The 18782-nt window shown below is 61.7% G+C and overlaps 2 protein-coding genes and 1 long non-coding RNA gene across 9 annotated transcripts in view; 1 reads left to right on the plus strand and 2 right to left on the minus strand.

Moving 5' to 3' along the window:
* UBE2O (ubiquitin conjugating enzyme E2 O) overlaps nucleotides 1-8049 on the plus strand; it is a 47988-nt gene extending 39939 nt beyond the window's left edge. Inside the window, exons 8-18 of one of the 3 annotated variants that reach the window (XM_018063744.1) lie at nucleotides 133-283; nucleotides 486-958; nucleotides 1291-1445; nucleotides 1675-1787; nucleotides 1881-2009; nucleotides 2545-2634; nucleotides 3413-4109; nucleotides 4306-4442; nucleotides 5433-5636; nucleotides 5744-5801; nucleotides 5920-8049. In XM_018063744.1, the coding sequence (XP_017919233.1) occupies nucleotides 133-283; nucleotides 486-958; nucleotides 1291-1445; nucleotides 1675-1787; nucleotides 1881-2009; nucleotides 2545-2634; nucleotides 3413-4109; nucleotides 4306-4442; nucleotides 5433-5636; nucleotides 5744-5801; nucleotides 5920-6578 (2866 nt within the window). In that variant the 3' untranslated portion in view covers nucleotides 6579-8049. The remainder of the gene's footprint in view (nucleotides 1-132; nucleotides 284-485; nucleotides 959-1290; nucleotides 1446-1674; nucleotides 1788-1880; nucleotides 2010-2544; nucleotides 2635-3412; nucleotides 4110-4305; nucleotides 4443-5432; nucleotides 5637-5743; nucleotides 5802-5919) is intronic. The other 2 variants (XM_018063745.1, XM_018063746.1) reach the window with 2 other exon arrangements.
* Nucleotides 8936-13044, minus strand: SPHK1 (sphingosine kinase 1). 5 transcript variants are annotated; one of them, XM_018063748.1, is made up of 6 exons: nucleotides 12947-13044; nucleotides 11153-11332; nucleotides 10666-10818; nucleotides 10474-10568; nucleotides 10257-10372; nucleotides 8936-9984 (listed from the first exon to the last, which is right to left on the minus strand). In XM_018063748.1, exons 1-6 carry the CDS (start codon nucleotides 13008-13010, stop codon nucleotides 9180-9182), a joined length of 1413 nt encoding a protein of 470 aa, XP_017919237.1. In that variant the 5' UTR covers nucleotides 13011-13044; the 3' UTR covers nucleotides 8936-9179. The 5 variants fall into 5 exon arrangements, with proteins under 5 accessions (XP_017919237.1, XP_017919238.1, XP_017919239.1 ...); XM_018063749.1 differs by lacking the exon at nucleotides 12947-13044 and adding an exon at nucleotides 12050-12203; XM_018063750.1 differs by lacking the exon at nucleotides 12947-13044 and adding an exon at nucleotides 12018-12203.
* LOC102185500 lies at nucleotides 14535-18727 on the minus strand. Its single transcript, XR_310829.3, has 5 exons — nucleotides 18694-18727; nucleotides 17963-18621; nucleotides 17657-17838; nucleotides 16672-16805; nucleotides 14535-16104 (listed from the first exon to the last, which is right to left on the minus strand). It is a non-coding gene; the product is annotated as an uncharacterized LOC102185500 (long non-coding RNA).

Consider the following 18782-nt stretch of genomic DNA (forward strand, 5'->3'; position numbering starts at 1 on the left):
ACGCCCCCTGCTCCAGCACCCCCAGAGCTGGTCCCCAAGCAAGTCTCTGGGCCACAGGCACAGATGCCGGGGGGGCTGCCAAGGACCCCCTTGCCCAGCGCCCGCCTCTCCCCTCTCCTGCTCGCCTCCCAGGGTGAAGCGTCTCGGATGCTTTGACCATGCTCAGCGGCAGCTTGGGGAGCGCTGTCTGTATGTCTTCCCAGCCAAGGTAGAGCCGGCCAAGATTGCCTGTGAATGTCCAGAAAAACACTGCGCCCAGGGGGAGGGCTCTATGGCCAAGAAGGTATGTCCTCAGGGTTGGGGCTTGGCGGGCGTTTGAGGAACTGGCCTTGAGCCATTTCCACAGCAGGAAGGTCTGTGCTTTAGGCCTTGGGGGGCAGCCCTGATGACCCTTGCAGGCCAGTTAGGTGTATACAGCCGTCACCCCTCGAGCGAGCTGCCTGGAGTCAGCTCTCCATGGCACCCACCCTCCCCTCTGCCGGCAGGTGAAGCGCCTCCTGAAGAAACAGCTTGTGAGGATCACATCTTGCTCTCCGGACATCCAGTGCTCCAGGGACCATTCCATGGAAGACGCAGGCAAGAAGGGGGTGGCCAAAGCCAAGAGTGAAACGGGCTCCGCCAGCCCCGAGGAGACACCCGATGGGTCCTCCAGCCCAGTGGAGATGCAGGACGAGGGCCCAGAGGAGGCCCACGAGGCGGGCGAGCAGCTGCCCCCCTTCCTGCTGAAGGAGGGCGGGGACGACAGGCTGCACTCAGCCGAGCAGGACGCTGACGACGAGGCTGCCGACGACACGGACGACACCAGCTCGGTGACCTCCTCAGCCAGCTCCACCACCTCCTCCCAGAGCGGCAGCGGCGCAAGTCGCAAGAAGAGCATCCCCTTGTCAATCAAGAATTTGAAGAGGAAACACAAGAGGAAGAAGAATAAAATCACGCGCGACTTCAAGCCGGGGGACAGGTAGACTCGGGGGCACCCTCTTTCCCGGCTGGGTGTCCAGCCTGAGACCGTTCCCTGGAACCCGCACGCAGGCGGGCTTACGGGTGCACACGTGGTCTGAAGCCCCACGCGGGCTCAGGGGTGCCTGGGGTCGGCCAGGTGGGATGGAAGGATCTGAGAACAGGAGAGGGTGAGACCAGGGTTGAGGGATTCTCCGGAAGGAGATGCTGGGCATGGAGACTGCAGGGGAGCAGCGCTGTTTCCTTCCTCCTGCCTGAAGCTGAGTTCCAAGTTGCCAAGCCCACAGAGGGGGAGGGAGAGTCCCTGGCCTTTGCTCACGGGCCCGCCTGCAGGGTGGCTGTGGAGGTGGTGACCACAATGACCTCGGCGGACGTGATGTGGCAGGACGGCTCTGTGGAGTGCAACATCCGCTCCAACGACCTCTTCCCTGTGCATCACCTGGACAACAACGAGTTCTGCCCGGGGGACTTCGTGGTGGACAAGCGAGGTACTGCCAGGCGGGGCTCAGGAGGCAGGGTCATGAGGTCTGGCATCAGGCCTCCCCTGGGAGGTGGCTCCAGCTTTTGAGGACAGCGCAGCCTTTCTGGCTTTCTCTGACCAAGCCAGGGAAGCAGTGGGTCCTGGGCCCCTGTGCTTGATGTGCAGCCGGTTGGGGTGGCGGCCGGTGCCCCCACCGGGGTGCCTTAGCTCACCCCTCGCCTGCACTGGGTCCACAGTCCAGAGTTGTCCGGACCCCGCTGTCTACGGCGTGGTGCAGTCTGGGGACCACGTGGGCCGCACGTGCATGGTGAAGTGGTTCAAGCTGCGGCCGAGCGGGGATGACGTGGAGGTGAGCAGGGGCCGCCCCCGTGTCTCCTTCAGGGTGGGCTCTGTTGAGCTGGGCGTAGAGCCCCCGGGCTCACGACCGCCCATCCCGCCCTAGCTGATCGGAGAGGAGGAAGACGTGAGCGTCTACGACATCGCCGATCACCCTGACTTCCGGTTCCGCACGACCGACATCGTCATCCGAATCGGGAACACTGAGGACGGAGCCCCGCACAAGGAGGACGAGGTAGGGCGTCCTGCGCAGCCGCTGCAGTACCTGTCGTTGCCGCCAGGGGGCCTGCGCGTCCACCCCGCGAGGGAGGTGCCCTGCCCCGCCCCGCCCCCTGTAGGGCCCGCCTGCCGGTCTGCACAGCTGCTCCCCGAGCTCCACGGGTGGTTTCTTGGGGGCGCCCAGTCCTGTCCTTAGTGCTGTGAGCGTTGTGGCAGGTGCCGTAGGAGCACAGGAGAGGCCTGGGGAGGTGACCCTGAGCTCGGCCCCGGGGAACAAGTAGGGACATGCAGTGAGTGCAGTGAGGTCAGGCAGATTCTGGGCAGGGGAAAAAGGGGTACCAGAGTCCCAAGGCTGGAGCCTCATCCGGGGAGCATCCAGAGAGACCAGGCTCAGTGGACAGCGAGCATTGGCGGTGTTTCAGCCGGAGGGCCGTGCTCTCAGTACTCACGGTGGCCTCTGGGCGGCGCCCACATCGCTTCCATTCTCACGGCCCTGCCTCTGCCCTCACCCTTGGAGAGCTGCCCCTGACCCTGTCCTGTTTGCCCTGCAGCCGTCGGTGGGCCAGGTAGCCCGCGTGGATGTCAGCAGCAAAGTGGAGGTGGTGTGGGCTGACAACTCAAAGACCATCATCCTGCCCCAGGTGAGATCCCCGCGAGCCCATGGCTCAGCTCCAGACTGTGACAGCCAGGCAGAGAGTTCAAGGCCTTCCTGGCAAAGGAATCTGCTTTTCGGGAGCAGGGTCTTGGGGAAAGGAAGGGCAGTGTTACACCCAGAGCCCTGGATGAGAGTCGGGAGGGCGGAGAGGCTGCCCGCAGCGGGCCCGACCGTCCCGCCCCACCCGGCAGGCTCCTGGTTTCCAGGCATGTCTAGGTTCTCACAGATCTACCTGGATCCCTGTCTCACTGCGCTGGGAATGCGCAGGTTGTGCCCTGTATCTTACAGGGCCTTCCCCCAACACTTCTAGGAAACTATCACAGATCGGGGGGAGGGAATGGACAGGGCTTTCGCAGCTCCATTTCTGTGCCCCCTCGTTTGATCTGATGCTCACACCCCAGCTTCCCTTTCCCAGCGCCAGTACAGGATGGATGAGGGGGTGGCTCCCCCTTTGTCCAGGAGGCCATTCCAAGAACGGGAACACGAGTCACAGAGTCTGCCACGGTCCAGCGGACCAAGTGCACTCAGTGACGAGGCAGCTAGAACTGGCATTTGCTGGGCCCTGGACCCATGGGCTGGGCTGGGGTGCCTCCCAGAGGCCTAGGGACCACCTAGCGCAGAGGCCCAACTGTGAGGCCAGAGCAGGAAAGGGAGGAAGGGTGGCAAGGCCGCTGAGGCCTCAGGGCCCCCAGTCGGTGTCAGCTCTAAGGCTCGGGGTCCCTGGCAGAGGGCCTCTGCCCAGCCCACATCCCGTCTCCCCTCAGCACCTGTACAACATCGAGTCTGAGATTGAGGAGTCGGACTACGACTCGGTGGAAGGCAGCACCAGTGGCGCGTCCTCGGACGAGTGGGAAGACGACAGTGACAGCTGGGAGACGGACAACGGGCTGGTAGAGGATGAGCACCCCAAGATAGAGGAGCCCCCCATGCCCACCGCCGAGCAGCCGGCAGCCCCCGAGGAGGACAAGGGTGTGGTGATCAGTGAGGAGGCTGCCACGGCCGCCATCCAGGGGGCTGTGGCCATGGCCGCCCCCGTGGCTGGGCTGATGGAGAAGGCGGGCAAGGATGGGCCCCCGAAGAGCTTCCGGGAGCTGAAGGAAGCCATCAAGATCCTGGAGAGCCTCAAGAACATGACGGTGGAGCAGCTGCTGACAGGCTCGCCCACCTCCCCCACGGCGGAGCCTGAGAAGCCCACGCGGGAGAAGAAGTTCTTGGATGACATCAAGAAGCTGCAGGAGAACCTCAAGAAGACCCTGGACAACGTGGCCATCGCCGAGGAGGAGAAGATGGAGGCGGCGCCGGAGACGGAGCGCAAGGAGGACAAGCCCGAGGGGCAGTCGCCGGTGAAGGCTGAGTGGCCCAGCGAGACGCCGGTGCTCTGCCAGCAGTGCGGCGGCAAGCCTGGAGTCACCTTCACCAGCGCCAAGGGCGAGGTCTTCTCGGTGCTGGAGTTCGCACCCTGTGAGTTCGCCTGGCCTCATTCCAGGGCCGGGGCACCGTGTCCCTGGAGAGGTCCCCAGTCCCCGTGCCAGGAGAGGGCGGCGGGGCAGGGGGACTCTGTCCACCTGTCTGGGGAGCACGTTCAGCTGCTGCTGTCCCTCCAGCTGGCATTCCCAGACCTCGCCTGAGGGACTGACCATCCTCTTTTCCCCTCTAGCGAATCACTCTTTTAAGAAAATTGAGTTCCAGCCTCCAGAAGCCAAGAAGTTCTTCAGCACAGTGCGGAAGGAGATGGCGCTGCTGGCCACCTCGCTGCCTGATGGCATCATGGTCAAGACGTTCGAGGATAGAATGGCAAGTAGGCGGGCGTGGGCGGGCACAGGCATCCAGGTGGGCGCTCAGGAGGCTGCAGCCTCGGGCCCTGGGCCTGCAGGCCTGGGGGCCACCCGTGGGGCTGCCTGCCTGCAGCCCCTCCTCACAGGGCGGGAGAAGCTCTGACAAGACTCCCACAGCTGTCTCTAGACCAGACGGCCATCCTTTTAAAGCTTAGTTTAAAATTATGTAATACATTACTTGACTTTTTTGTTTTTTTGAAAAATTAGAATGTTACAGGATAAGCTGTATTATCCTTTGACCAGTCCTTGCCCCGCTCCCAGGAGCAGTGACTTTAGGAGGCTCACCTCTGGCCCAGCCCTGGAGAAAGGGGCCATGGGAAAGGGACCACAAAGAGGGATGCTGTGGGAAGGGGCCTGCTGGCACGCCCGCTGGTCCACTCAGCCCCGGCAGTCGCCCAGCTGGCGGCTCACCCAACACGTTGCCCTGGCGATGGTGCCCCTGCCCCAGCCCTCAGCCTGGGTCTCTAATGTGTGTGCGGAGTCTCCTTAATGACTGACAGAGCATTTTCCTTGAGTCCAGATCCTCTCACCCCTCCAGTTCCCTCGAAGCCAGTGCAGTCTTGCCATCCTGGAATGATTTTTTCTCTTATTGGCCATCACTGTTGCTGCCTTCATGGGGTAGGGGGGGAGCAGGGGGGAGGTCACAGTGGTGTTTTGAGGAATGCAACTTACAAGTAGTAGTTTATTTAAAAAAAAAAAAACCTGGTAAGATAAAAACCAATTTGGAAAATTTCTTTCATGCCAGGAGTTAAAGAGGTGCCAAGTGGGTCTGTACAGAGGTGTCTGCATTCAGCTTCTCTGTTGCTGTCTGCGGGTGTCTGGATCCCGAGGCCGCTTCCGCTCCCACCGCAGCCACACTGCGCCCTGGAAGAGACTGGAAGCGGGCTCCACGTGTGGGTGCCCGCTACCTGCGTCAGCCTCCCTGCTCTCTCCCTGTACCCTCCTCTAGGACCTCTTCTCGGCCTTGATCAAGGGCCCCACTCGCACCCCCTACGAGGACGGCCTGTACCTGTTCGACATCCAGCTCCCCAACATCTACCCGGCCGTGCCCCCCCACTTCTGCTACCTCTCCCAGTGCAGTGGCCGCCTGAACCCCAACCTGTACGACAACGGGAAGGTGTGCGTCAGCCTCCTGGGCACCTGGATTGGAAAGGTGGGTCGGTGCTGGCTGGCGGTGAGGGTGGGGGCGGGCCAGTCCCGGCAGGTGTCTGGGACACAGCTGATCAGTTTGCACCACGTGTGCGTGTGTGTGTGCTGCAGGGGACAGAGAGGTGGACGAGCAAATCCAGCCTTCTCCAGGTGCTCATCTCCATCCAAGGTACGGTGGGCGGGGCGCGGCTGGAGGGCACCGTCACTCTGGCCGTGGCTCCCCTTGACCTCCCATCTGAGGGTGGAGGTCGGGCCGGCCCTGAGGGACTTCCCCTTCTCTCCCGCAGGTCTAATCCTGGTGAACGAACCTTACTACAACGAGGCGGGCTTCGACAGCGACCGAGGCCTACAAGAGGGCTATGAAAACAGCCGCTGCTACAACGAGATGGCCCTCATCCGCGTGGTGCAGTCCATGACCCAGCTGGTCCGGCGGCCGCCTGAGGTCTTCGAGCAGGAGATCCGGCAGCACTTCAGCACCGGCGGCTGGCGGCTGGTGAACCGCATCGAGTCCTGGCTGGAAACCCACGCCCTGTTGGAGAGGGCCCAGGCGCTGCCCAATGGGCTCCCCAAGGACAGCAGCTCGCCGGAGCCACCGGCCGTGGCCGAGCTCTCAGACTTCGGCCGAGAGGAACCTGAGGACGGGGGACTGGCCCCTGGGGAGGCCTCCCAGGGCTCAGACTCGGAGGGCCCGGCCTCAGCCCCCAGAGACCGCACGGAGCAGGCCTCAGAGGCCCCGCCCGACGCCTCGGTGCCGCCCAGCGTCAAGCCAAAGAAGAGGAGAAAGAGCTACCGGAGCTTCCTGCCCGAGAAGAGCGGCTACCCTGACCTCGGCTTCCCCCTCTTCCCGCTCTCCAAGGGCTTCGTCAAGAGCATCCGGGGAGTCCTGATGCAGTTCCGGGCCGCCCTGACGGAGGCGGGCATGCCCGAGAGCGCGGGGGACAAGTAGCCAGCAGCCCCGGAGGAAGGCACGTGGCCGCAGGGAGAGGCCGCCCCCCTTCCCTCTCCTCTTCTGTCCCCAGTGCAGGCCCCCCGCCCCCCGCCCTTCGCCCCCTCCTTCCCAAGGTGAGTTTGCTGCTGACGTGCAGGAAGTTTCTTGAGATGCTGCCATTTGTATTCCGAAGCAATCTTCCAACAGGCGGGTGCCCTGTGGCAAAGGAAATCGGAACCGCGCGGCTGATTTTCCCCTGTAGTCCCAGGCAGGGTGCCCCTGCACTTCCTCCCGCGCCTTCTCACCCTCAGGGCAGGGGTGGGCTCTCCCTGGGGTCTGACACAGGAGAACACGGGCTGCGTGGACGTGCCTTGCATGAAGTGTGGGTTGCCACGGCGGTCGCCCCGGTCGACTCTTAAGTCCCAATGACGCTTCCTGGTGTCCCGGGCCCACCCGTCGCCACCGCCTGCCAGGTCTTCCCTTGCCCCCCAGCTCCACCACCCTCCCCCAGAGCGATGCCGATGCCGCTGACCCATGGCTGGGCCCTGGCCTGTTGAACTTGCTCTCTGCGAGAGGTGGGCACCAGGCCAGGTGCAGTGAGACGCCCGGGAGGTGATGGCCCTCGCATGCTGCCACGGGGTGAGGACAGGGAGCTGCTGCTGGGAAGACACGGCTCTAGGTGCCTTGCCCTTCCTGCCCCTCAGGGCGAGGGGGACCACAGCTCTGGCTTTGAGGTCCCCGGAGGCGGGGGCAGCAGCACAGATGAGGGCCTCTCCCGTGGAATCGGGCCCTCTCCCCTCCTGTGTCCAGTGCTCACGCCGGCAGGGGTGGCACGCAGCTCACGGAGCTCAGAGCGGGCCAGCCCTCTCCCCGCCCCGGACAAGAACACAGCCTGTCAGCCCTGCGCTTACAAACCGCAGGCTCGACGTGGCAGAGTGGCGGCCAGCAGGGTTCTCCCTCGCAGAGCTGGGCCCAGAGGTTTACAAGTTTTCTAAGCGTTTGATAATGTGAAGCTCCAGGTGAAGGGGATGCCGTTGAGCACATTGCAGCTATGTAATTTTTGGTGTATGTAATGTAATATTTAAGGTTGAAAGAATAAAAAAATATTAACTCTTACTAGGAAAAAAAAAGAGACAAAATAAGAAGCCAAAGCATGACGTGTCTTGTCCGCCTTACGCTGGCTCCACACCTGGGCCGCCGCGAGCACGCGGCCGGCGGCAGCGCGGGGAAGGCCGGGGGCCAGACTGGGGCTGCGGCGATCGGAGCCCAGAGTCGGGGTCTTATTTGAGGATCACCCAGAGTGACTGGCGGGGCTGTGCTTCCCGGTGCGTTGTTCACGTGGAGATGTGAATGCCTATTGCTTAAGATATCTGTATAAAGTGCTGTGTGATTAAACTTTTTTTTTTTTTACTTGCATTTTTTTCGGTTTGGCTCATTACAATGTACAAAACAGACAAGGTGGCACCATTAAACCTGCCTCTGCCATTCATCTGGGCTCTGTCGCCTTTCTTTCCCTCGGGGGCACCTCACACACCCTCCCCAGGGGAAGGAAAGGTCCCTGTGGCTGGGGGGCGGGGGGTGGGGGGCATCTCAAGGCAGCAGCCCCTTCGCCACCTAGCCCGCTCCCAAGCTTCTTCATCTCCCATCAAGCACTCGCAGGGGCCGGGAGGTGAGGGTCTAGAAGTTCAGTGGGTGGGTGCTCTTGCCTCTGAGCAGGGCCTGGGTCCTGGAGCCACCTTTCAGCAGGGCAGCAGCAGCATCTCTGGTCCCCAGGGGCCTCTGACCAGATCCACCAGTTCAGCTCCTTCCAGATGCTGGAGGGGGCTGGCCTGGGCTCAAAGCCACTCTGGATGGCTGGAATCTGCCCCTCCTCACCGCTGCTTCCTTTTAAACCCCAGCCCACTGCTCCCCAACAAGGACAGATGAGGGCAGGGGATCCCCAGAGCCCGCCCTGGACAGACGACAGACTCCTTGTAAAAAAAGGGGACAGCTCTCTGCTATTTTGACCTCTGTTGCTCCTTGCCAGTTTTCCCCAGTGCCCCTAACTCCGGGACAGTCTCCCTTTTGGCTGAGATGCGCTGGCTGTATGGCCCTAGGTAAGACTTGCTCTAAACCTCAGTCTTTCTACCTGTGCCAAGAGGCAGTTGGCTCCAAACCAGACAGGGTGTAATCATCACTGGGGCAGGGCCCCAACTCCTGCAAAAGCAGCCTGGACCAGCTCTGGTCCTGTGCCCACTACCAAAATGACTTCCCAGGGGCTAGTACCACACACTGCCCCATCCAGGAGGGACCACTGGGCTGGTCATCAGGTTAAATTCTAGAGCCCCAGCAGAAGCAAGACCCCACTCTCCGCACCCCCTAGGATAAGACCAGCAGGCTGGGAATGTCACTTTATTCAGATCTGATTCGAGGGTGGCTTCCCTGCTCCTACCCCAACACCATCTGGCCTTTGGTGGGCAGAGCCTGTCTTTCCCACCCTCCTCCAGCGTCTCCTCCTCCTCCCAACTCACCACGTGTGCTGTGGACAGGCTCTCCAGTCCTGGGGGAGGAGGGAGAGGGGTGGGGGGCCTGAGCACAGAGCAAACCAAGTAGACAAAGGCACTGGCAAGGCCCACGGAGTCACCGGCTCTCTGCTGGGGGCGGCCTCTGCTGAGACTTCCTGCGGGGTGAGGACTGCGGTTTCAGAGAGGGTGGGGACTCCCTGTAGCCACTGACCATCCAGAAGTAGTTGGGGAGAACCTGGCCCTGGACAGCCTCACTGATTAGCAGTTCCCCATCCACAGCAAACACACCCTTCCCATCCTTGGGCTCCAGGCGGAAGGCAACCACGGGCACATACACCAGGTGGGGGCAGTGGCACTCCATGTGCCTGCCTTTCTCCATGGCCAGGAAGAGGCGCAGCAGCGTGGCCCGGGACACGCCGGCGCGCACGTAGAACAGATGCATGGCGCCGGCTGAACAGCGGCCCATGGGGGCGGTGAAAAGCTCACTGGCCAGGTGGGAGTGCAGGAGTGCCAACACCAGCACGAAGTCCTGCTCCGGCACCACCGTCCAGTGAGGAGGCACTGGCTGCTCCAGGGGCGCCACGTGGGTGTCCGAGGGGGCCTGCGGGGCCCGAGCCGGGGAGGGGCCCCTCCTGGAGGCCAGCGTTTCTGCGGGCAGGTAGGCCAGGGTGCCCCGGTAGGTGCGCAGGGCCACCAGGCGCAGGCAGGTGCCGAGAGTGAAGCGGATCTCCCCCAGGCGCCGAAACTTCTCGCTCTCCAGATCCACGTCGGCGATGAAACCCCATGCCAGGCTGAGCACGGAGAAGAGGCGCTGCCCGCAGGCGGTCTGCAGGGATAGCAGGTCCATGGGCGCCAGCAGCCGGCGGCACAGCAGCTGCGTGCAGTTGGTCAGGAGGTCTTCCTTAGTCACCTGCTCATACCTGCAGGGGAGGGAGTCAGATGAGGAGGGCCCTCACACGACTTCCCCTTCCTCCTCCCGGGGAGCTGGGGCAGGCCAAAGTGACCCTGAGCCCCTGGGGGGAGTTGGCAGGGGTGACAGCCAACTGGAGTCAACCAGAGAGAGAGAGAGAGAGACAGGACCCTGGAACAGAGGCTCAGGGCTCCAGAGACGAGTGGTGGTTTGCGGGCACTCATAAAAGAAAGCCTGGCAGGCCCTGAGGGAAAATAAGCCCGCTTGGACCCTGGCTCTCACCCGGCGTAATAGTTCAAAGAAGCGGCCATCGCATTGCCAGAGCCGGCCGGGAGGCTACACAGGGGCTTCTGGATGGCGGTCTCCCAGTCAGGCCGCTCCATGAGCCCGTTCACCACCTGTTGGAGCACAGGCGGCCTCAGACTGGGAAGCTCCCCCCACCCGCCTCGGCGCCCCCACGACCCAGACCCAGGCCCAGCCTCTACTGGGAAGGCCTGACCTCATGGATCAGTCCGTCTCCGGACATGACCACCAGCGCGTCCCAGCGTCTCAGGTCCTCGGCGCGCACCAGCTCCCGGGCGTGGTTCCGCCGCTCTGTGCAGAGGGCGCGCGGCTATCAAGGTGGGAGGTTGGAGGGGCGGGTCCCCTGGCTGGGGATGCTCCCCGCGCCCGTTCCCGGGGAGACACTCACCAGTGAGCATCAGCGTGAAGGAGACGTCGGCCTGGGCCAGCAGCGGCTGCACGTGGCTCCAGAAGAGCTGCAGGGCTTTGCCCTTGCCCCCGCGCGGATTTAACAGCACCAGCACGTGGCAGGGCCTTGGGAGCGGGTTCCGGGAGCCGCCCGCTGTAAACATAAACCAGAACCCGCCACTAGGGGCTGAGGATCACAACGCGGGCACCCGGGTGGAAACGCAGCGCCTGAAATCCACGGGTAATGGATCCAACTGAGCCTGGCCAGCGGCAGGGGCCTCCAGCGGGGCGCTCCAGCGGGAGCCCCACGCTCCACACCCAGCCAGTTTGGCTGGACTCAGACTCCCACCAGCTTCTGGTCTCGTGGGGAAAAGGGCTTCTCTCCAGGGTCCCCAGCCCCTCTTTTGTTCAGTTGACTCCGGCCAACTTTCCTCACCAGGGAGAGAAGGGATCCCCCTACAGGCCTTCCCCGCCAGGCCCCCACAAACCTGCATCCATGACCTCGCCCCCTGGCCCCCGCTGCCGAGGGGTCCCCGGCACTGTCCGGACGCTGTCCGCCGCGGCGGCTCCTGACTTCAGCTCCTTATCGGTGCTGCCCAGGCGGGCCTCTCGGTGACGGCTGTGGGGCTCGCCCTCCCCGCCCGCGTCATTCCCTGCGGTTGCCGGATCTGAGGGAGAGGAAACCGCGCTGGTGGAGTCTGGAGCGGTCCCCTGAGGTGGGGGGCGCCCCGTTAGGTTCTGGGACCACGCTCTGGGAGTCGCGCGCACCGGCATCGCCTAGTTTTCCGAGAGGTCCAGAAAGCCGAGGTTCAGTGCCACCAAGAGCGCTCGGGTCCTGGAACTGAGCTCCCACCCCCCCAGGGGGAAAGGGTCTTTTCCTGAGAGCCTGTCTTTTCTAGGACCTCAGGTTCCAGCCCGACGATGAGTCAGAGCCCCGGCTCTCTCCGTGGGATCGGGTCTTCAAGCCCCTCCCCGGGGGCCGCCAGGGGGAGGGGAGTCCAGTTGCGTAAAAAAATCCCAGAAGGTGAGTGGCCATCGCCGCGAGCGAAGTTTGGGGCGAGCGATCCTCGGCCCGAAACAGCCGGGTCGCCGTGTCCTCTACCCCAGCTCTGGAGCTGCCCGGATCGCCGAGCGCGTTTCCAAGGGCCGGGCTCTGCGGTGCCGCGCGCAGCGCTCGTGGAAGCGGCGCCGAAGTCGCGCGGAGGCTGAGCCGGAGCCGGGCCACCAGCCACCAGCCACCACCTCCCTCAGCCAGAGCCGAGTGGGCGCGGAGGCCATGTGCTGCACGGCAGCTCCCCCGGCCCCGCAGGAAGCCAAGAAGGGCGAGACAGCAGGGCAGGCGGCCAGCCCTACCCAGTCGGTCCAGTTTCCTGGGGAAGCGCTACCTCCGTTCCCCACAGTGGCCTAGGGCTGAACACAGCCGGTCCCGGGCTCAGCCTCGCATCTGCGGAGCAACCGGAGCGCCGAGTAAACGCTGACTGCGCGGCCTCGCTGCCTCCAGTCTCAAACTTTTCGCTCAACTTCGGGGAGGGCGCGGTGCCTAGCCTCCCGGCCTGGCCACGCCCCGCGGCCCAGGCGTTCGCGGGGGTGGAACCCGCGCCCGGCACGGCGCAAGCCAGCCGGGCCCCGGCCTCGCCGCTCCGCCCCCGCCCGGTCCGCGCCCACGGTTCGGCCAAGCGCGCAGCCCTTTGGCTAAGTCTGGGGACTCTCGGACCCAGAAGGAAGGCGAGCGACGCGGCCGGGCGGGAGACCTGGAGGCTGCTGGCGAGGCGCGGAGCCCCAGGCCCGGCCACTAGCGGCGCGCCGCGAGCGCAGCGTCCCGGGCGCGCGAGGGTGAACGCGCATCACAGGCCGCGGCGCGCAAAATCTGAGGGGCCCTCTGATGGGGCTCCAGGCGCGCGTGGCTCAGGGCTCTGATTAGACCCTTGCCTGTCATTGGATAGAGTCTCCTGGTGGAACCTGCCCCGCTGCCCGCGCCCCCCAATCCTACCCTGATTTCGAGGTCCAGGCCCCGCCAGGTACCCCTCACTTCGTGCTTGGGTGTCGCTGCAGCCGCTCCCAACACCCCTCCCCAGAGTTATTTTTAGCCTCCTGGACCGCACGGCCACGGAGCCTGAGACAGCCGGAGGAGCCATCCCCGGAGTGAGGGCCAGCAGCGCGGGGGGGACGCGGTCCGGAGGAGGGGGCCTTGGGAACCTCAAAAGTTGGGTGCTTTTCCCAGAGGACAACATCGAGGCTCGCCTGAACCAGCGAGCGCTCCAGGCCCCGCGCCCCTCACCCACCTGAAAGGACCTTGGCTGTGTAAACAGGCCTAGGCGACCCCATTTGGATTGGGGAGCCAAGCATGGGGGCGTGTCCTCCGTCGACCCCGCTGGCTCAGCGGGGAGCTGCAAACTGGCCCGGGCCTCGGGTGTCAACGGGGTGTGATAAACACATCACCGGCAAGTAAGTGTCCGACCTGAAAGTGTCCACGACCCGCTCCAGTAGGCTCCCTGGGGGGGGGGGGGGGGTAGTGTGTGGTGACCCAGAGGAGGAAGTTGCCAAGGTCAAGTTACCAAGTTTCTAACTCTCTAACCAAAATTAGAAAAGACCAAACCGCTGTAGGAGGCTTAGCTGGTGCAGGCCGGGGCTGCAGGGTGCTCACGCGCCCACACCTGCCCCCACCCGACACCCATTCACACGTCTCGCTTCCCATCGCCCCTGAAAGTCGAGAAGAGGCAGGTCTCGGCACGGCTCCGAGGTACCCCTTTGCGAGAGGACCCAGGCGGCCCTGTTCCCCAACACCTGGCGGGGCGGGGCCCCGGGTAGGGGAGAGGCTCAGGTTGGGACGCGTGGGTCCCAGGGCCGTTGGCCTGGCACACGGCCGGGTGGTGGCCACCTCCGCCCTGCGCAGCTCTGGGGGCTCTCCTGGCTGTGTCGTGAGTGTCCCGAGCGCGTTCCGGGAAGGTGACTCAGCGATGCTTTCACGGGTCGAGAAACTGCGAACTAAGAACCCGAGCGGGGAGCGGGGCGGGGCGTCATCACCCTCTAGCAGCGCCGCGACCGGAGTCCACCGAGGTCTGATCTTGAACCTCCAGGCTCCCCACCCCCCGGCCAGGAATCCGGCGCCAGGAGCCGAGCGCCGCGCTGCAGCCGCAGTGCCGCGGTCACGCGACGCGGGGACGCCAGCGCCGGCGGGAGGAGGGGGCTCCTTGCGGGAGCCCGGGCTGGATCCCTCGGCTCTCCTCTTCCCCTCCTCCCTCGCTGCCTGCTCCTCCAGCCAGGACTACGGTCAAAGTCAGGGCTTTGGGCGCCTGGAAGACCCGGGACGCGGCGTGATGCTCCCGGGGATCTCGGATCTTGGAGGGGGGCGGCCTCCCTCTTCTCCCCGCGAGCGCTTCCATCAGTCCTGAGAAGCCGCTGCTTAAACCTCGGAGTCTGGTGGGACTCAGGCCCGGGAAGCGAGGACGTGGCCGTGCACGAGCCTAGTGAGAAAGCCCACCTGCCGCAGGGTCCCTCCGCCTCCCTAGCTGGAGCCCCCGGGGTCGTGCGGCCGCGCGGGGGCGGGGTTAACTGGAAACCCAGCGGCGAGGGAGGCGGGGCGGCCTGCTGGGCTGTTATCCGGCCTCCGAGAGCCCAGTGGGAGGGAGGTGAAGGGCAGAGCCCTCTGGCCCCGGTTCCAATCCGCACAAAGGCTCCTCTGTCCTCCCGGCCGCCTCTCCCCAGCCCCCGTCCCCACCCCCAAGGTCCCTGCTCTGCCCGCTTCATTCTTGTCTGTCACCTCCTCCCTCCGACCTCCCTCCCTCCCGGCCCGCCCCACCCCCAGCCCCTCTCTAAAGAGCTTTATTTCATCTCCAGAGACCCTCGTCAGTACCCATGGCCCAGGAGACCGGATTGGGCAAGAGGAAGATGCTTTTCCCCTTTTGATAACTGGGGGAAGTGAAACCCTAAGAGGTGAAGGGTCTTGCCTAGCTAAGCCACTGAACAGCTCCCTACAGAGCTGAGAAGCAAACCCAGATCCCAGCCCCCAGCCCGGGAGGCCCAGCTGACCCCAGGCTTCTAGCTGGCGTTTGATTATCCATCCGCTCCACGTGTTGCTTGCCACAGAGCTGCCTCACCCACCCCGCTGCTCAATCGCTCTGAGAAGGAGGAAGCATCTGGAAGCCCTCTCCAGGCTTCATCCTCCAGGTTCTGATTAAGCAACTGGCTGCTGTGGCCACAGGCCTGGCATGAGGCTTGATCTGTCTCGGTCACCAACTATCAGGTACACCTGTCTCAGAGGGGAGACTGCTGTTCCAACTCCCCCAGTCACCCTCCCTCCTCCTTGAGGGCAGCCTTCCCAGAACACACCTGATCCTTTTTTGTTCTTTTTTTTTTTTTTTTTTTTTTTTTAGAAAAAAGCAAGTAGGCATGCACTGGGCCCAGCCCAGCTCTCTGGAAACTTGGAGCCAAGGCTGCCAGATGGCAAATGACTTGCTTTTATTAGGAGAGGTTTCCTGCCATCTCCTTGGCTACCCACTCCGGTATTTATTCTTGCCTAGTGAATTCCATGGGCAGAGGAGCCTGGCGGGCGACAGCCCATGGGGTCGAAGAGAGTTGGACACGGCTCAGCAACTAACATTCATTTCTTCATTCCTGCCATCTCACCTGTTCCTGAGGTTCCAGCTCCCAGGCTGAACTGCAGGACCCCGCGGCCTGCCTTGACCTCAAGGGCTTTCTGCCTGGAAGGCTGCCAGGGCAGGGAAAGGGAGGTGTCCAGCCTGACAAACTGTTTTTAAGACTGGTCTCCTGGGATGGACCCAGATGTGGTTTTCCATTCTGAAATCCCAGTGACACTGCCACGCATTGAGGGTGGCAGGCTGTGGGTGGAGAGGTGTGCCCTGCATGCAGGAGACCAGACTGGTCGCATGAGATTCCTGACTTGCAGGCAGTGTTCCAAGTTTCTGTCTCCGTGGTGGTTCAGCTGCTCCAGGTGTGGTGGGGTGAGCCTGGCTTTACCTCGGAGGTGGCCTCCTCCTCCTCACAGGCGTCCTTGCCGAGGCTGCCAGCCAGCGTCTCCTCTGGGTCTCTGGACTCTGCCTCCCACACACCCCGCATCTGAGCAGGCCTGCTCAGAGGGACACATCCCTTTCAGGGAAGTTCACTAGCACAGCCTCCCCGAAAAGACCTCACCCCCACCACTCATTTTAGCTGCTGGTCTGGCATCTGAAGGCATCTGTGTTAGTTTCCTCGAGTTGTCATAACAAGGTACCACAGACTGAGTGATTTAGAAATTTACTGTATCACGGTTCTTAAGAAATCCAAGATTAAGATGTCAGCAGGGTCGGATCCTTTCAAGCCCTGTGAGGCAGTGGCTTGTTCCAGGCTTCTCCCCTAGCTACTAGTGGTTGACTGGCCAACTTTGGTGTTCCTCAACCTGTATGTGCAGGCTTCCCAGGTGGCTCAGCGGTAAAGAATCCACCTGTCAATGCAGGAGATGTAGGTTTGAGTCCTGGGTCTGGAAGATCCCCAGGAGGAGGGCATGGCAACCCACTCCAGTATTCTTGCCTGGGAAATCCCATGGACAGAGGAGCCTGGAGGGCTACAGACCATGGGGTCACAAACTGGACGTGACTGAGCACGCTCCCATAACCTGTACATGCATCACGCAAGCTCCGCCTTGGCCACCATGTGGCCCTCTTCCCTGGTGAAAGATCTGGCTGAAATTTGTTGTTTCAGGGTCTGCATTATCTTCTGCGGGCCTGTTCTTTTTCGAATGCAAATTACTCTGGGAGGAAAACCCAGTTAGTTATGAGGACTCTAGTGTGAATGGATGTATCACTTTTTAAACTAAAAAAAAAAAACTAACAGTACTAGGTGTCTCCAGAGAGGACAACAGTGTAGGCTCCCATGGGTGTCGCAGGAAAGGGATCTGGGAACTGGCCCTGCTCGCCTCCCACTGTTGGGGGAACTTGTTTACACCTGTGCTGCCGAGTGGCCTTGCCCAGGCTTGCACACCACCCCAGCTCCCCCGACTTTCAGATCTTACCCTGCACCTCGGCTTATGGCGTCTCTGGTTTTCTGAGCAGATGGGTTTCTTCCGCTGTCCTTAGAAGAACAAAGCTGGGTTCTGTGTTAGTGTCCTGGGCTCTCATTGCTGCACCGATTTCTCATCTTGCAGTTCTGGAGGTCACAAGTTTAGAATGGATTGGCAGGGCTGAGCTATCTTCCTGTTCTAGCATCTAGAAGCACCTGCATTCCTTGGCCGCGGATCCCTCCTTTCACCTCCGTGCTGGCAGTCTAGCATCTCCAAGTCTCCGTCTGACTTTTGCTTCTGTTGTCACATCTCTGACCTTCCTGCTCTGTGCTAAGTCATTTCAGTTGTGTCTGACTCTTTGCGACCCTAAAGACTGTAGCCTTCCAGGCTCCTCTGTCCTTGGGATTCTCCAGGCAAGAATACTGGAGTGGGTTGCCATTTCCTCCTCCAGGGGAATCTTTCCCACTCAGGGGATTGAACCTGAGTCTCTTACATCTCCTGCGTTGGTACGAGAGTTCTTTACCACTGCTGCCACCTGGGAAGCTCCCAGATCTTCCTGAAAGTGAAAGTCGCTCAGTCGTGTCCAACTCTTTGCGACCCCAAGGACTATACAATCCATGGAATTCTCCAGGCCAGAATACTGGAGTGGGTAGCCTATCCCTGCTCCAGGGGATCTTCCTGACCCAGGAATCAAACTGGAGTCTCCCGCATTGCAGGCAGATTCTTTACCAGCTAAGCTACCAGGGAAGCCCCCAGATCTTCCTGCCTCCCTCTTGTAAGTTCTTCCATCTGTGATGACATTGGCCCCACCTGGCTAACCCAGGTTGAGTTCCCCTTCCAAAAGCCTTAATTTAACTTGGTCACAACTGCAAAATCGCTTTTGCCATATAAGGTAACATACTCATGGGTCGCATGGAACTATGACACAGACATCTTTGGGGGCTGTTATTCTTTCAACCACAGTGGGGCAGGGAATGTCTGGGAATCATGTCCTTACTTGGCGCCAGAACCTTCTTTCTAGCATTCCGCATATCCACAGTGGTACCAGCTGATCACAAACCAGGAACTTGGTTTCCCTCAATTCGCATTTGTCATGGTGGGGCCGAAAACATTCTTGCTGAGGTCATTGACACGTGATTCTGTAGACTTTGTGGTCTTTGACTCATCAGACAGAGGCCCCTGCAAAGAACACCGGTTTCCATTTTTAAAAACTGCACAGGAGGAAAAAAAGAAATTGCCCGAGAAGGAGCAAGTGGCATATTCACTAAACATAGTAATTATAGGATTGCAAATGACTTTTCACCTGAGGAAAGGGTGGGGCGCAGACCTGCCCATCCATTTCGAGTTTGGCAGAATTCCGCACTCTGCAGGAAGGGCTTGCCACCGGCCCAGCCCACTGGGTACCACACAAAAGACGTGGTCCTCACAGCTCCTGTCATGAAGCCTGGCAGTCCAGCTACTTTTACACTCTGTGGTGAGGCTGGACCAGGCCAGCCACATGGAGAACGGTGGCTAGGAATATTTCATAGGTTCTTGCTGACATCAGCTCTGGTTTGGGCTCTCTCCAGCGAGCTCTGGCCTGTCTCCAGCACTCAGTCCCACATCCTGGACACGCGTGAGGGGAGAGAAGGTCCCCTTCTGAGGCTGCAGCCAGCCCCTGCCCTACCCAACTGTGTTTATCTTTTTAAAGAAATATTATTTTTCTGTGTGGATCTTTATTCCTGGGCAGGGACTTCTTTCTCTAGTTGCCACTCCTAGTTGTTTGCAGGCTTCTCATTGCTGTGGCTTCTCTCGTTCTGGAGCACAGGCTCTGGAACACACTGGCTTCAGTAGTCTGGGCGTGTGGGTTCAGCAGCTGCAGCTCCCGGGCTCCAGAGCACAGGCGTTACAGCTGTGGAGCATGCGCTTAGGGGCCCCGCGGCATCTGGCGTCTTTCCAGATCAGGGATTGAACCCATGACTCCTGCATTGGCAGACAGACTCTTTACCACTGAGCTACCCGGGAAGTCCTCAACTGTGCTTTGAAATCACTTACTCATTTATACTGGTTCGGCTTCCCTGGTGGCTCAGACGGTAAAACATCTGCCTGCACTGGCGGGAGACCCAGGTTCAATTCCTGGGTCA

This window comes from Capra hircus, chromosome 19 (genome assembly GCF_001704415.2).
Source record: "Capra hircus breed San Clemente chromosome 19, ASM170441v1, whole genome shotgun sequence".
Lineage (NCBI taxonomy): Eukaryota > Metazoa > Chordata > Mammalia > Artiodactyla > Bovidae > Capra > Capra hircus.